Source organism: Trachemys scripta, chromosome 8 (assembly GCF_013100865.1).
Source record: "Trachemys scripta elegans isolate TJP31775 chromosome 8, CAS_Tse_1.0, whole genome shotgun sequence".
Lineage (NCBI taxonomy): Eukaryota > Metazoa > Chordata > Testudines > Emydidae > Trachemys > Trachemys scripta.
In genome coordinates this window covers 98047236-98060597 of record NC_048305.1, presented here as the reverse complement: position 1 = coordinate 98060597, position 13362 = coordinate 98047236, and the positions used below count along the sequence as shown (strand labels likewise).

The following is a 13362-nucleotide window of genomic DNA, read 5'->3' as shown; positions in this document are numbered from 1 at the left end:
GTAACTTCATTTAGTTTCTCTGTCACCTCAGAGGGACCCGCCCATGAAAGTATTTCATGCTTTTTGTAGGGGCTAATACCAAAACATCTATATTAAAGGCTCTTTCACTTGTCTTCTTGTCATACCATGCTTTTTGTATAGTTTGGCTTTCTTCAAGATTATGCTGTACCAGCTCCATAATGGTTTTAGCTCTGCCATGAATTTAGGTACAAATTCAGTTATATTGAAATGTCTGCTAATGTGTGAGCAGCTGATTTTTGTACTGTTACCACTTAAGAATAAACAGTAGGCAGTAATTTCCAGTGAGATCAGAACAGTTGTAGAACAGTCCAGCAAAACTTCTCTATGAAATATCTTGTGAAGATAAACTGATAACCCTAGGTAATATAGTATGTGAGACAGACATAAGAGTTCCAAATGGTGTGGGTTTTTTTACTTGCAAAATGCATCGTAGTTTAGTGATAATCAACACTGTATTTTATCAATAGAGCAAGTAAAAACATGGCAACAGCATCTCTCAGAACACTGTAGTATGAAAGATTATTTCCTGGTCTGTCAGCAAGATCTGAGAGATTTGTTTGGCCCAAGCAATATGGGATGCAGAACATTGATTGTGGACTTATATAAACACATCAAATGCAAAGTCTCTTGGCATCTTGTAAAGGAGCCAAACATATATCCCTTCAGATATTCTGAGGTGAATTAACGTAACTTTTTTATGTGTATGACTGAGCCATTTCTTCTCCTCCCCCCCCTCCCCCCCCCCGCAAATCACAATTCACCAACTGCAGTGAACATTTACTTGCCCCTAGGAAACACATGAAGTACCAAAGCATATTGCTTACCTATAAAGAGATTTAAAAAGCAATGGCATTAGATAATGGGAGTGCTTGCTGTAACGGGGGTGAAAAAGATACCAGGTGAGCAAGGGAAATTTTTTAAAGGTACTTTCCAAAGCCTAAGTTCTTTTGTCTTGACTGCCAGAAAAGAAAAGAGAAGTGTGTTCTTAACCTGAGTTTTATGGGGACTCATAGAAGTGTAGGACTGGAAGGGATCTCAATAGGTCATCTAGTCCAGTCCCCTTCCCTCAAGGCAGGACTAAGTAATAACTAGACCAGGGGTTCTCAAACTTCATTGCACTGCAACTCCCTTCTGACAACAAAAATTACTACACGACCAGGAGGGGGGACTGAAGCCTGAGCCTGCCTGAGCTCCACTGCCCCTGGCACGGGGGCCAAAGCCAAAAGCCTGATTCCCATCATCCAAGGCTGAAGCCCTTGGGCTTTAGTTTTGGCCCTGCGCGCTGGGTCTCAGGCTTTAGCCCTGGGTAGTGAGGCTAAGGCTTTGGCTTCTGCCCTGGGTGGTGGGGCTCGAGCTTCATCCCTGGTCCCCAGCCAGTCTAACGCCAGCCCTGGTATCCCATTAAATGGGGTTGCAACCCACTTTGGGGTCCCAACCCACAGTTTGAGAAACACTGAACTAAACCATTCCTGACACATGTTTGTCTAATCTGCTCTTAAAAACCTTCAATGACAGAGATTCCACAACCTTCCTAGGCAATTTGTTCCAGTGCTTGTTAATTAACTCAAGGTAAATTCTAGTGAAGGCAATTGTTGTTTTTCACATGAGTTAGCAAGTTGAGTTAAAGTCTAGGCTTTAAGAATACATCTTTTTCTTTTTAAAAAAAAGAGAATATAGGACCTATGATACTTCTCATTAATAGAATTCTGGGAAGCTATAGCTACTGATTGAACTAATTAGTAACCTGCAAAAACGGAAGCTTTCTCTCACTGGTGTGGCTAAAACAAAGCACCACCTCCAGCTGAGAAAATTGCATCAACTATATTGTTTCAGCAGCAGCGTGTGCCCATTTGTGTGTGATGGATCATGCAGCTGTGAATCTTGCTTATAAGGCAAAAATTGACACCAGCAACATTAATTGGTTATGGAGTGACACTCCTCCTGCCTGATTGGTTACAGGGAGTTCTGGTCAAAGATTGGATTGAAGCTGAGTTTTGGTTTATACTTAGGGCCCTACCAAATACACAGCCATGAAAAATGCATCACAGACTGTGAAATCTGGTCTCCCCTGTGAAATCTGGTCTTTTGTGTACTTTTACCCTATACTATACAGATTTCACGGGGGAGACCAGCGTTTCTCAAACTGGGGTCCCGACTCAAAAGAGGGTTGTGGAGGGGGGTCACAAGGTTATTGTAGGGTGGTTGCAGTATTGCCACCCTTATTTCTGTGCCGCCTTCAGAGCGGGGTGGCCGGAGAGTGGTGACTGCTGGCCAGGTGCCCAGATCTGAAGGCAGCACGCCACCAGCAGCAGTGCAGAAGTAAGGGTGGCAATACCATACAATGCTACCCTTACTTCCACGCTGCCGCCTTCAGAGTTGGGTCAGGACCCCTACAGTTACAACACCATGAAATTTCAGATTTAAATATCTGAAATCATGAAACTTATGATTTTTTAAATCCTATGACCGTGAAATTGGTAGGGCCCTATTATACTGTACAATGTTACCTTATTTCAATGGGGAATGCTAAAGTGTGTCTAGTCCTGGGTTACTGCAGGCAGGTACTAGGTAGATGAAATGTTAAAAACACAGGGATTTGGATAAAATGCCACCAGCTTTGGAACAATAGTTTTGCACAATTAAGAAATTTCAAATTCTGAAATACAGTAATGACAACTTTTAAAAAATGGAAATATAAACTTCTTTGTCTGTTCATAGGTGTCTGGAGAAGCAAATGAAACTCAGATTTCTGAAGCACTGAAACGGTACAGTGAGCGGGCATTCTTTGTGAGGGAAGCACTCTTTCATCTATTCAGCCTTACGCACATTATGGAAAAAACAAAGCCTGAAATTTTAAAGGTAAAACAATACACTTCAGATGAGAAAATCTTGCCCTGTTCTGTAAGTTTAACTTCAGATGAGCATCTGGAAAGCTTATAATATACTGAAAACTTAGTGTATGTTATGTAGTTTTCTTCTGCCTGTTTAGTTACTTGATATTGCTTAAGAGATTTAGTAGAAATTATTAAGCTTCTGTTAATGTTCATGTGAAAGTGATTTATGTGGTAGTGGTGTGGATGGTGCAAAAGAGTTGATTTTCCTCTGAAAAGAGGCACCAGGCTAATTCAGCAGCAGTATGAATTCATTTTACAAATAAATACTTCTGAATATGGCTTAGAATAGTCTCCTAATATTGCATTATGACATGCTAACTATTGACCAAGTATTGCTTAAAGATAGACAGACTATTGACTTACCTGTAGGAGTTATTAGACTAAAAGCCTGTCCCTAGGCCACTAGCTTTGTATCATTGGAGCCCCAGAGGTAGTTCAATCTTTATCATTCCAATGGAAGGAGAGATCAGAGAGGTTCAGTTTTCTAACAAAAAAGATTATTGATCAGCATCTTTCAAATTGAACAAGTGACTTTAAGAAAATATCATGATTCTTCCAGCCCTACTGTGTTAGCAGGAGATATTGCTGCTTCATCATGTTAGTGTCAATTGCAAAGAACATCTGGATATTCAATCACCAGCAAAGATTACTCTTCCATTTCCCTGTGTGTAAGGTATTTGTGACAAGTTTACAAAGCCAAAAACATAACCTGAGAAGGGATGGCTATAGTCCTGTGGTAAATTAGCAGTCTTATTGCTGTAGCATTAAGCATTAAGATTATTTGCTTGAAATAACTGAGCAAAAGCAGAGAGGCTCTTTCGGGATACTGAAATGTCACTCATTTGTTGTTGAATGGGTTGTTGAATTGAGTGAGAGGTAGGGAGGAACTGTGGGGCACCAAATCACCAATGGATCCAGGGTTGTTCTTCAGTATGTGGATTTATATATAATGTGAATATGATTTTGTTTGTCTTTCAGCTCGTGGTTATTGGAATGCGAAATCACCCGCTGAACTTGCCTGTGCAGTTAGCAGCAAGTGCATGTGTGTTTAACTTAACCAAGCAAGATTTAGCAGCAGGCATGCCTGTTCGACTACTGGCTGATGTCACTCACTTACTCCTTAAGGCCATGGAACATTTTCCCAACCATCAACAGGTACAAATATTAGGTTTCTTTTTTCTGTGAATTTCTCATCTTAACAGGAGGCCTAATAATAGAAATACAGCCCAGGTGCTGTGATGTGTTTCTACTTTTGAGACTATTTTAATGCTATGAAGTATTGACTGTAAGCTAAATAGAGTCTCAGCTGTCTCGTAAACTTGATGGAGATCTAACCATTCCTGTAGATGTTGCAAAATAATATGAACTTAACAGAGAAGAGGCAAGGTCTGACTCTACCTCAACGATGGCCTTGAACAGATATACCCAAATATGTTTGTGTACAGTATGCACACCTGATATGTTGTAACTTGAAAGGCTGCTCTTTGTGACAGTTTTACTCTTAGACTGCAGTACTTTAATATAATCACAATGCATGACAAAACTTGTAGAAGTGCAGTTGGATAGTTAACTTACTAGAATTAAGGATCTGTGGTTGTACTATTGCTATGAACTGCGTCACTGTACAGTGAGATTCCACCTAACAGGCACTAATAGTAGCTGCATTTTCCCACTGACAAACACATGGGCAAGGAATGTCTGGTGCCTTTCTGTCCTTGATTTTTGCATTCCCTGGAGTCACTTCCCTGTTGAACTTTCTGCCTCATAGGAGTGCAGTTTGTAGAAGCAATGTTCCTCTAGCATGGCTTTTTTAAAGACTTCATTTTACTGAAATCAAACTAATCAACAAGAACAATAAGAGGCAAATAAAAGAATAATGCCTATTGTCATCTTTATCAACCACGGTATGCACAAAACTCAGTAACTGTGCTAAACGTTTCCTCACACAGCAAAAAACAAAGAACCAGAACAGAAAGGAGAGAGACAAACAGGAGAGATACCACCATTAGATATCTGACAGCTATGTCCCAATGGTTATCGCCATGATATTATCATTATCCAGGCAGGATTGAGTTAAGTAAAAGTCCAGAACTGATTGTGTTGTCTTTTACAAAAACAGCCCTAAAGTTTCTGGTAGAGAATTTTGGATATATGGGTACCACTTCTCTCTACATGTTGCCTGTGGGTTATTGCTCAGTAAAGCATGATTAATTGAATGTATTGGAGGAAAGCTTCCCTCCAATGAGGAAGGTGGAAACTTCTTGTATAGTCCCTAATTACAAAACTCATTTTGGATGATGAGCCGCAAAGTAGCATTAGGCCTGGCAGGATTTGCTTGTGAGGTGTTTCAAAGAGGTCAAGCTAGTTGAAAAGTGTGGGAGATATATCACATTCCACAGGCTGTGAGGAATGAATGCCTACCTTTTTCCAAAAGTTAGCAAATGCCTGATATAGTGAAAGAGGCTGCCATTCTCAGCAGTATGTTTTGGGTTTTGTAAACTTGTCACAAATACCTTACACACCTTTAAAGACTGTGTGCTGGGGGCAAATAAGCCCTGTTTTTAATATCTGGTAGTGTTTCCCTTCCACCATGGGTCTAGAGCAGTGATAATCAGACTGGTGCAACTGGCTCTTTGATGTGTCTCCTATGGCTCTTCGCAGCACATGAAATTAAAACACTCTCTGGTTAATAATTAAATCAATGAGGATGCTTTTACTATGTTACTAACTAATTAAAATATCAACTTACTTATTTGCTGTGAGAATAATATTTAGTTGATGTATATATTTCTCCTGTCATTCACACTACTGTGGCTCTTTTGGATAATGTTGATTGCTAATTTGGCTCCTGAACCACTGAGGTCTGAGTATTACTAGTCTAGACCAGGGATCTCAAACTCAAATCACCACGAGGGCCACATGAGGACTAGTACATTGGCCTGAGGGCCGCATCACTGACATCTTTTCATACAACGATAAAAAAGTATTGTCAAAAATGAAGCAAAAAAAAAAAAGAGTAATACACTATGCTATTAAAAGTCAATGTATTAACTTTTTTAAAACTGTAATGTGAAGGGGTTTTTTAATAAAGTATAAACACCTGTAACTATTCTGTATGTGGTCAGTAACACTGATGATCTATACTAACAGTCTATCAACATAGCTGTAATGGCAGGAACTTTTTAAAGTAACTATTCATACAAAATACATTGCCACTTTTAACAAACATTCTTCCCAACTACTCACAGTAAAGAATCATGTGTGTTGAACTTCATACCTCAGACTGCTCATCTAGTCCATGAGGCCCCGCCCGTGCCCCCACCTTTTCCCACCCCCTTCCCCAAAGTCCCCGCCCCAACTCCACTCTCTCCCTGCCCCTATTCCAGAGGTGGGCAAACTTTTTGGGCCGAGGGCCACATCTGGGTGAGGAAATTGTATGCAGGATTGGGGTGCGGGAGGGAGTGCCGGGTGTGGGAGGGGGTGTGGTGTGCAGGAAGGGGCTCAGGGCAAGGGATTGGGGCAGAGGAGGGGTGTGGAGTGTATAAGGGGGCTCAGGGAAGAGGATTGGGGTGCACAGGAGTGCAGGGGACAAGGGGCTCAGGGCAGGGAGTTGGGGTGCAGGAGGGATGCAAGGTGCAGGCAGGGGGCTTAAGGCAGAGAGCTGAGGGGCTGGGGTGCAGGAGGGCTTCAGGCTCCGGGCTGGCATCGACACGCACTGGGGCCAGGGCAGGCTCCCTGCCTGCTTGCCCTGTCTCCAGCCCCGCGCCGCTCCAGGAAGTGCTGCGGCTCCTGGAGGATGAGGGGGCAGAGGGCTCCGTGTGTGCTGCCTTTGTTGCGCCTCCAGGTACCTCCCCCGAAGCTCCCATTGGCCGCGGTTCCCTGTTCCCGGCCAATAGGAGCTGCGGGGGGGGGGGAGGAGGGAGCGGTGCCTGGAGGCAAGAGCAATGCACGGAGCCCTCAGCCCACCTGCCCAGGGCTGTGGTGCCGGCTGCTTCTGGAGAGGGCGCGGGGCCCATGGCGCCACGGGAGGCAGTCCCGCGGGCCGGATCCAAAGTCCTGAGGGGCCAGATCTGGCCCGCGGGCCATAGTTTGCCCACTCCTGCCCTATTCCAACCCCTTCCCCAAATCCACGTTCTGGCCCTGCCTCTTCTCTGCCTCCTCCCCTGAGCCACGTCCCCACTCCGCCCCTTCTTCCCCCCCCCCGCTCCTCCGAAAAGTCCTAAGGACTGCCTGGAAGCACTGGGAGGTAGACGGAGGAGCAGAGACGCAGCATGCTTGGGAAGAGGAGGGTGCCCAAGGGGGAGGGGAGCTTGGCTGCCAGTGGAGTCGCCGCCTATGGGGGGGCCGCAGGAAATAACTCCATGGGCCGTGTGTTTGAGACCCCGGTCTAGACAGTTTTGATACCTCTTTTTCCAAATATTTTGGGAGTATTTCTTTACCCGAGTCCACTTCCAAAGGTTTTCTAGTATCTTCCTCTGTTGGCAACAAATTAACCATTTTTATAGTATGGATTTTAGAGATCATGAATGATTTGCAGATCTCATTAATTGTGATAGGATAACTGGCTTAGAGTGCTCTGTGTTTTGGGATATAGCTTTGAAGAAAGTTATGGATTTTTTTTAAACTGTTTCTCCCACCTTACTGGACCATTGAGTTTAATTGTCAGAGGAAGAAATGTTCTAGGTGCAAGACTATAGTACAGCCAGTTATATTTTTGTAGCCATGTCTACCTGGCTCTTATTAAGTTGTTGACCCTACCCATTTGGAGGTCAATTATTAATAGTCATTCTAGAAACCTTAATTAACAATAAGAAATTGGCATTGTACAGCTTGACACCACTTTCACCCCCAAAAAGCCTTTATACTTTGTATTGGGTAAAGAGACCATGCGAAACTTGACTCCCCAGTATTGTATGGCACATTCTCTAGTGAAGAGGGTGTTATTGTTATGTAAAGGGCTTTGCTTTGTTCTAGAAAAATGTGCGTGTTTTTGATTTGACACTTCTCTTGTTTAGAAGTATAACCATTTACAGTACAGTACATGATCCATCAAACTCCACGATTCTTATCTAAGAAGGAAGCACTTTGCAATTTTTGTATTTTTCTGCTGAACACTTTTTTGATCTAATACAGCTGCAGAAGAACTGCCTTCTTTCACTATGCAGTGACAGGATCCTTCAGGATGTTCCATTTAACAGGTAAGTTTAATCCTATTAATTAAAATGGGATGTAGAGTAACATATCGATGGGTTTTGGTTGTTATTTTTTAATCTCCTAGATTGTAGCGTTTATTTTTGAAATATTGGAGACCAGATATTGATTCATAGGGTTAGATTCTGATCTCAGATCCCATAGTAACTCACTTGCGTATACATGAGAAATTTTTGGGGCCCATAATTCACAATTATATAGATTATAGGTCTGAAAAAATCCTTGTCTAGACAAGGGAATTGACTTCAGTTAAATTACTCCAGCTCTACACTGGTGTAAAAGAGGTCAGAATTTAATCCCCAGTTTGCTGACTCTCTGGAATTGTGGAAGTGAGTTTTGTCATTTTGCAGTGGTCCCTTTATTTAGAAATGTCGTTGGAAGGTTTGCATCCAACATGCCTAGGTCAGATGATGAAGGATAAAGAAAGTGAGGGGTTATGTCTGGTCTTCAGCCAATTCTCCTTCAGCTCTTTACAAAAGAGAACCTTGTGCTTTTATATTAAACGTCTAGTAAAAGAGACACTGGGGGAGCAGATCCTGAAATCTGAGTAATCCCTGTGATCTTGGCCTAACTGAAGATTTTATATTTTCTGTAGCAGGCTGGCAGACTGTAAGCTCTTCACATTTTCAGTAGAGATTTCTGTTGGTGGTGTTCCTTGGTTTACCTAAAGGCTGTTGTAAAAGCTGATGTTGAAACTTTTCTGAGGGTATGTCTATACTACCCACCGGATCGGCGGGCAGAGCTCAATCCAGCGGGGGTCGATTTATCATGTCTAGTCTAGACGTGATAAATGGACCCCCGAGCACTCTCCCATCGACTCCTGTACTCCTCTGCCGCGAGAGGCGCAGGCGGAGTTGACGGGGGAGCAGCAGCAGTCGACTCACCGCAGTGAAGTAGGTCTAAGTACATCAACTTCAGCTATGTTATTCATGTAGCTGAAGTTGCGTAACTTAGATCGATCCCCCACCAGTGTATACCAGGCCTTTGTGTTGCTCTGTAAATTTCACTCATTGCGTGGGCCTGACACTAGCTTTGCCTGCTCTTAATTCCGATGTTCACTTCCACCTGCTTGGGACAAAGCACAGTGCTTCCGATTTCTACTGCATGGGGGCATCCTGGTCTGATGTGTGGTGTTTATTTTCTGTTTCAAAGGCTTATGCAACTTCTGTTCTGAAAATAAAAACTGTTAACTTTCAGATTTGAAGCAGCCAAGCTTGTTATGCAGTGGCTATGTAACCATGAAGATCAAAATATGCAGAGGATGGCAGTGGCTATAATCTCCATTCTAGCTGCAAAGGTACAAGACTTATACATGTAGAAGTGCTGAAGTATAATTTCCCAGGTCCTGATGAATTTTCTGATATTCACCTAATGTTTTTGTTTATAGCTTTCAACTGAGCAAACAGCTCAACTTGGTGCAGAGCTCTTCATTGTTAGGGTAAGTCCAATGCTGTGTCTTACAAATTGCTCCCCCCGAATCTCCTATTTTAAATAATTTTGAAATTGGCTACAGTTAGATGTATTCTATTAAACTAAAAATAAGCAGTTAAATTTTACCTTCTGTCAGTACTGCTACCAGGAAAAGATTGGCATTCCAGACTGTCAGGAGAGGACTTTGTCACCGTGTTAATGAGGGTGGCCTTTAGGCCCAGCTAAATAGAAGCCAAAGTAAATAACTTGATTGTGTCAGGACTTAAATGACTGCAGTATGGATGGAAAACTCAACTCTGACTCAAACTTTTTTTTATTTGCAATTTACTTTACCTTGAAAACAAGCTCCTGTGGACATATTTACTTTGCCATGCAGGTATAGTACATAGGGCCACCGTGGTGTCAGTTGGCTGCAGCAATACATAGAGGTTAAACTAAGTATCTCACACCTTTTAAAAAAGTTTAACATGTTTTTACTGGAGTTTGGAATAAAATTGTGACACAGAACAAACTATCAGAAGTCATTGTTCGTGGGACCTGGTTTCAGGAGCAGTTTGATGGCTTCAACTTCAGGGCAGTGGAAATACACATTTCAGAAATGGCTCTCTCAATTTCTTGAGAGAAACTATAATGCAAAACACATCTCTGCTGGCGCCTTACTTATGGCCAACCAGTATACCAAACTACATTTCCTTAATGTCTGTGCAGGATAGATGTTCAAGAGGAAGCTATCGATCAGTTATAAATCTTAATTCTCGTCAGAAGAAATTAGGTGTCTTAGTGGAATTCATTGCAGAAACAAAAAAGTCAGAATCTTGATCCAGTTTATTTGATGCAAGTCACTAAAAGTAGTGACTACTAGTTATTAAACACCCAGACAGAAGCTTAAATTAGTATTTAATATTTTCCCCTACCAACCTTAGTTTAATGGTTTTCTTTTTTAAAAAAATGTGCAATAGAATATTTAGGAAAAATTGCCACTGCTTGAAACAATCAAACGGAGGTGGTGGTCTTATACAGTTGGCCCATAACAATCCTGCAAGAGGTTTAAGAGGTAGAGAGATGGAAAAAAACAACAACCCACAAACATGTAGGAACAAAATTAAAAAGGCCAAGGTACAAAACAAGATTAAACTAGCTAGGAACAAAAAAATGTTTTCTTGTTACCCTTTACAAATACATTAAAAGCAAAAGGGAGACCAAGGACAGGTAGGCCCATTACTCAACAAGGAGGGAAAGGCAATAACAGAAAATGCAGCAATTTTTTTGCCTCCTTTTTCACCAAAAAGGTTAGCAGTGATTGGACATTTAACACAGTGAACATCAGTTTAAATGGGGTAGGATCTGAGGCTAAAATAGGGAAAGAACAAGTTAAGAGTTACATAGACAAATTAGATGTCTTCAGGTTGGCAGGATCCGATGAAATACATCCAGGATATTGAAGGAACTGGCAAAAGAGGTTTCTGAGCACCTAGTGATTATTTTGAGAGCTGATAGAAAGATCCCAGAGGACTGTAAAAGGGAACATATAGTACCTATCTATAAAAAAAGGGAATAAGGACAACCGATCAGTCATCTTATCCTCGGTACCAGGAAAGATAATAGAGCAAATAATCAAACAATCAGCTTGTAAGCACCTAGAAGATAACGTGATAAGTGACAGTCAACATAGATTTGTCCCAAAAAAATAAAATAAATAAATCGTGTCAAACCAACCTAACATACTACTTTGACAGGGTAGCAAGCCTTGTGGATGGGGGAGGAAAGCAGTAGATGTGAATCTCGAGTTTAGTAAGGTTTTTTGATACTGTCTCATAAGCAAACTAGGGAGATATACCCTAGATGAATCTACTGTAAGATGGATGCACAACTGGTTGGAAAACTGAACTCAGAGAGTAGTTATTAAGAGTATAAGAGAGTAGTAGTCAAGCTGGAAGGGTATATTGAGTGGGGTCCCACAGGGATCTGTCCTGAGTCCGGTACTATTAAATATCTTAAAAAATGATTTGGATAATGGCATAGAAAATACACTTAGAAAGTTTGTGGACAATACCAAGCGGGGAGGGGTTGCAAGCATTTTGGAGGACAGGATTAGAATTCAAAATGATCTTGGCAAACTGGAAAAATGCTCTGAAATAAATAGGATGAAATTCAATAAGGACAAATCCAAAGTACTACTCTTAGGAAGGAATAATCAATTGCATAAATACAAAATGGTAAATGACTGCGTAGGATGGAGTATTGTAGAAAAGGATCTGGGGGTTATAGTGGATCACAAACTAAATATAAGTCAACAATGTAATACTGTTGCCAAAAAAGCTAACATCATTCTGGGATATATTAGCAGAAGTGTTGTAAGCAAGACATGAAAGGCACTCTTCCACTGTACTCAGACTGCTAAGGCTTCTTCTGGAGTATTATGTCCAGTTCTGGGCACCACACTTTAGGAAAGCTCTGGACTTTCTCAGATTTGTCCAGATAAGAGCAACAAAATCATTAAAGGTCTAGAAAACATGATCTACAAGGAAAGATTGGAAAAAAGTGGGTTTGTTTAGTCTGGAGAAAAGAAGATTGAGGGGGGACATAAGTCTTCAAGTATGTACAAGGTTGTTACAAAGAGGAGGGAGATAAATTGTTCTCCTTATCCAGTGATGACAGGACAAGAAGCAATGGGCTTAAATTGCAGCAAAGGAAATTTAGGTTAGACATTAGGAAAAACTTCCTAACAGTAAGGAATGTTGAGGAGTGGAAATAATTATCTAAGAAGGTTGTGGAATCTCCATAATTGGAGATGTTCTTTCATCATCTAACATGTTCTTTCATTTAAGAACATGTTAAACACCTGTAAGGGCTGGTCTAGATAATACTTAGTCCTATCTCAGTACAAGGAACTGCACTAGATGACCTATCAAAGTTTCTTCCAGTCCTACATTTCTATGATGCTATGAATATGCTTGCTCTTTTATAAAAGAATGCAAGCATAGGGCGAATAGGAAAATAATTAGGAGAAAAATACAGAAAAACTGACTGTGTTAATCACTAAGTATATAAATCTCCATTCTAATCAGAGATGCAGTTACCCCAGTCATTGTCCTAGTCTGTGCATAAGTAAACAAAGATGATGATATAGGAATAGAGCACACAACTTCAAAGCTAACTGTCCTTTTTGTTCTTCCTTTTTCAGCAACTTCTACAAATAGTTAAGCAGAAAACAAATCAGAATCTAGTGGATACTACACTCAAGTTTACACTGAGTGCGCTTTGGAATCTCACTGATGAATCTCCAACCACATGTCGGCACTTTATTGAAAATCAAGGTCTAGAACTCTTCATGAGAGTCTTAGAGGTGAGGACTATGGTTTATGCGGTGGATTGCATTCCTTGGTTCTAAAATTTTAGCATTAACAAACCATTATTTTGTGGCTTACATAAGCTATATTTCACTTTACAGTCTTTCCCATCTGAGTCGTCTATCCAACAGAAAGTTCTTGGCCTTCTGGTAAGAAGAATAGAAAAATTATAAATTTCACAGAAATACAAGTTGTTCTTAATTGTCTCCCTATTTAATTTCTATTTGAGAATTGGCTTAGATGGTACACTGTTAATTATACTTTATTTTCTTAACCTTTAATCTTACATATTGGGTTCTTGTGAGCTATGCATTTGACATCATGATTTTTAGACTACATTGCCAGTGTTCCCAAAGCACCACCTTATGTAGGAGTGGCTATTTAATAGTTATTATGGACAGTCTGAGCCTTCAGGAAAGGGTAGGAAGTAAGTCCTCAAATGACTTCAAGGACTC

General features: G+C 41.1%; 1 protein-coding gene across 3 annotated transcripts in view; it reads left to right on the top strand.

The window, feature by feature from the left end:
• Positions 1 to 13362, top strand: part of ZYG11B (zyg-11 family member B, cell cycle regulator) — a 34810-nt gene that overhangs the window by 11995 nt on the left and 9453 nt on the right. For 2 of the 3 annotated variants that reach the window (XM_034778965.1, XM_034778968.1), the window contains exons 4-10: positions 2740 to 2880; positions 3894 to 4070; positions 8049 to 8113; positions 9324 to 9423; positions 9514 to 9564; positions 12742 to 12903; positions 13009 to 13056. In XM_034778965.1, the coding sequence (XP_034634856.1) occupies positions 2740 to 2880; positions 3894 to 4070; positions 8049 to 8113; positions 9324 to 9423; positions 9514 to 9564; positions 12742 to 12903; positions 13009 to 13056 (744 nt within the window). The remainder of the gene's footprint in view (positions 1 to 2739; positions 2881 to 3893; positions 4071 to 8048; positions 8114 to 9323; positions 9424 to 9513; positions 9565 to 12741; positions 12904 to 13008; positions 13057 to 13362) is intronic. The other variant, XM_034778966.1, reaches the window with a different exon arrangement.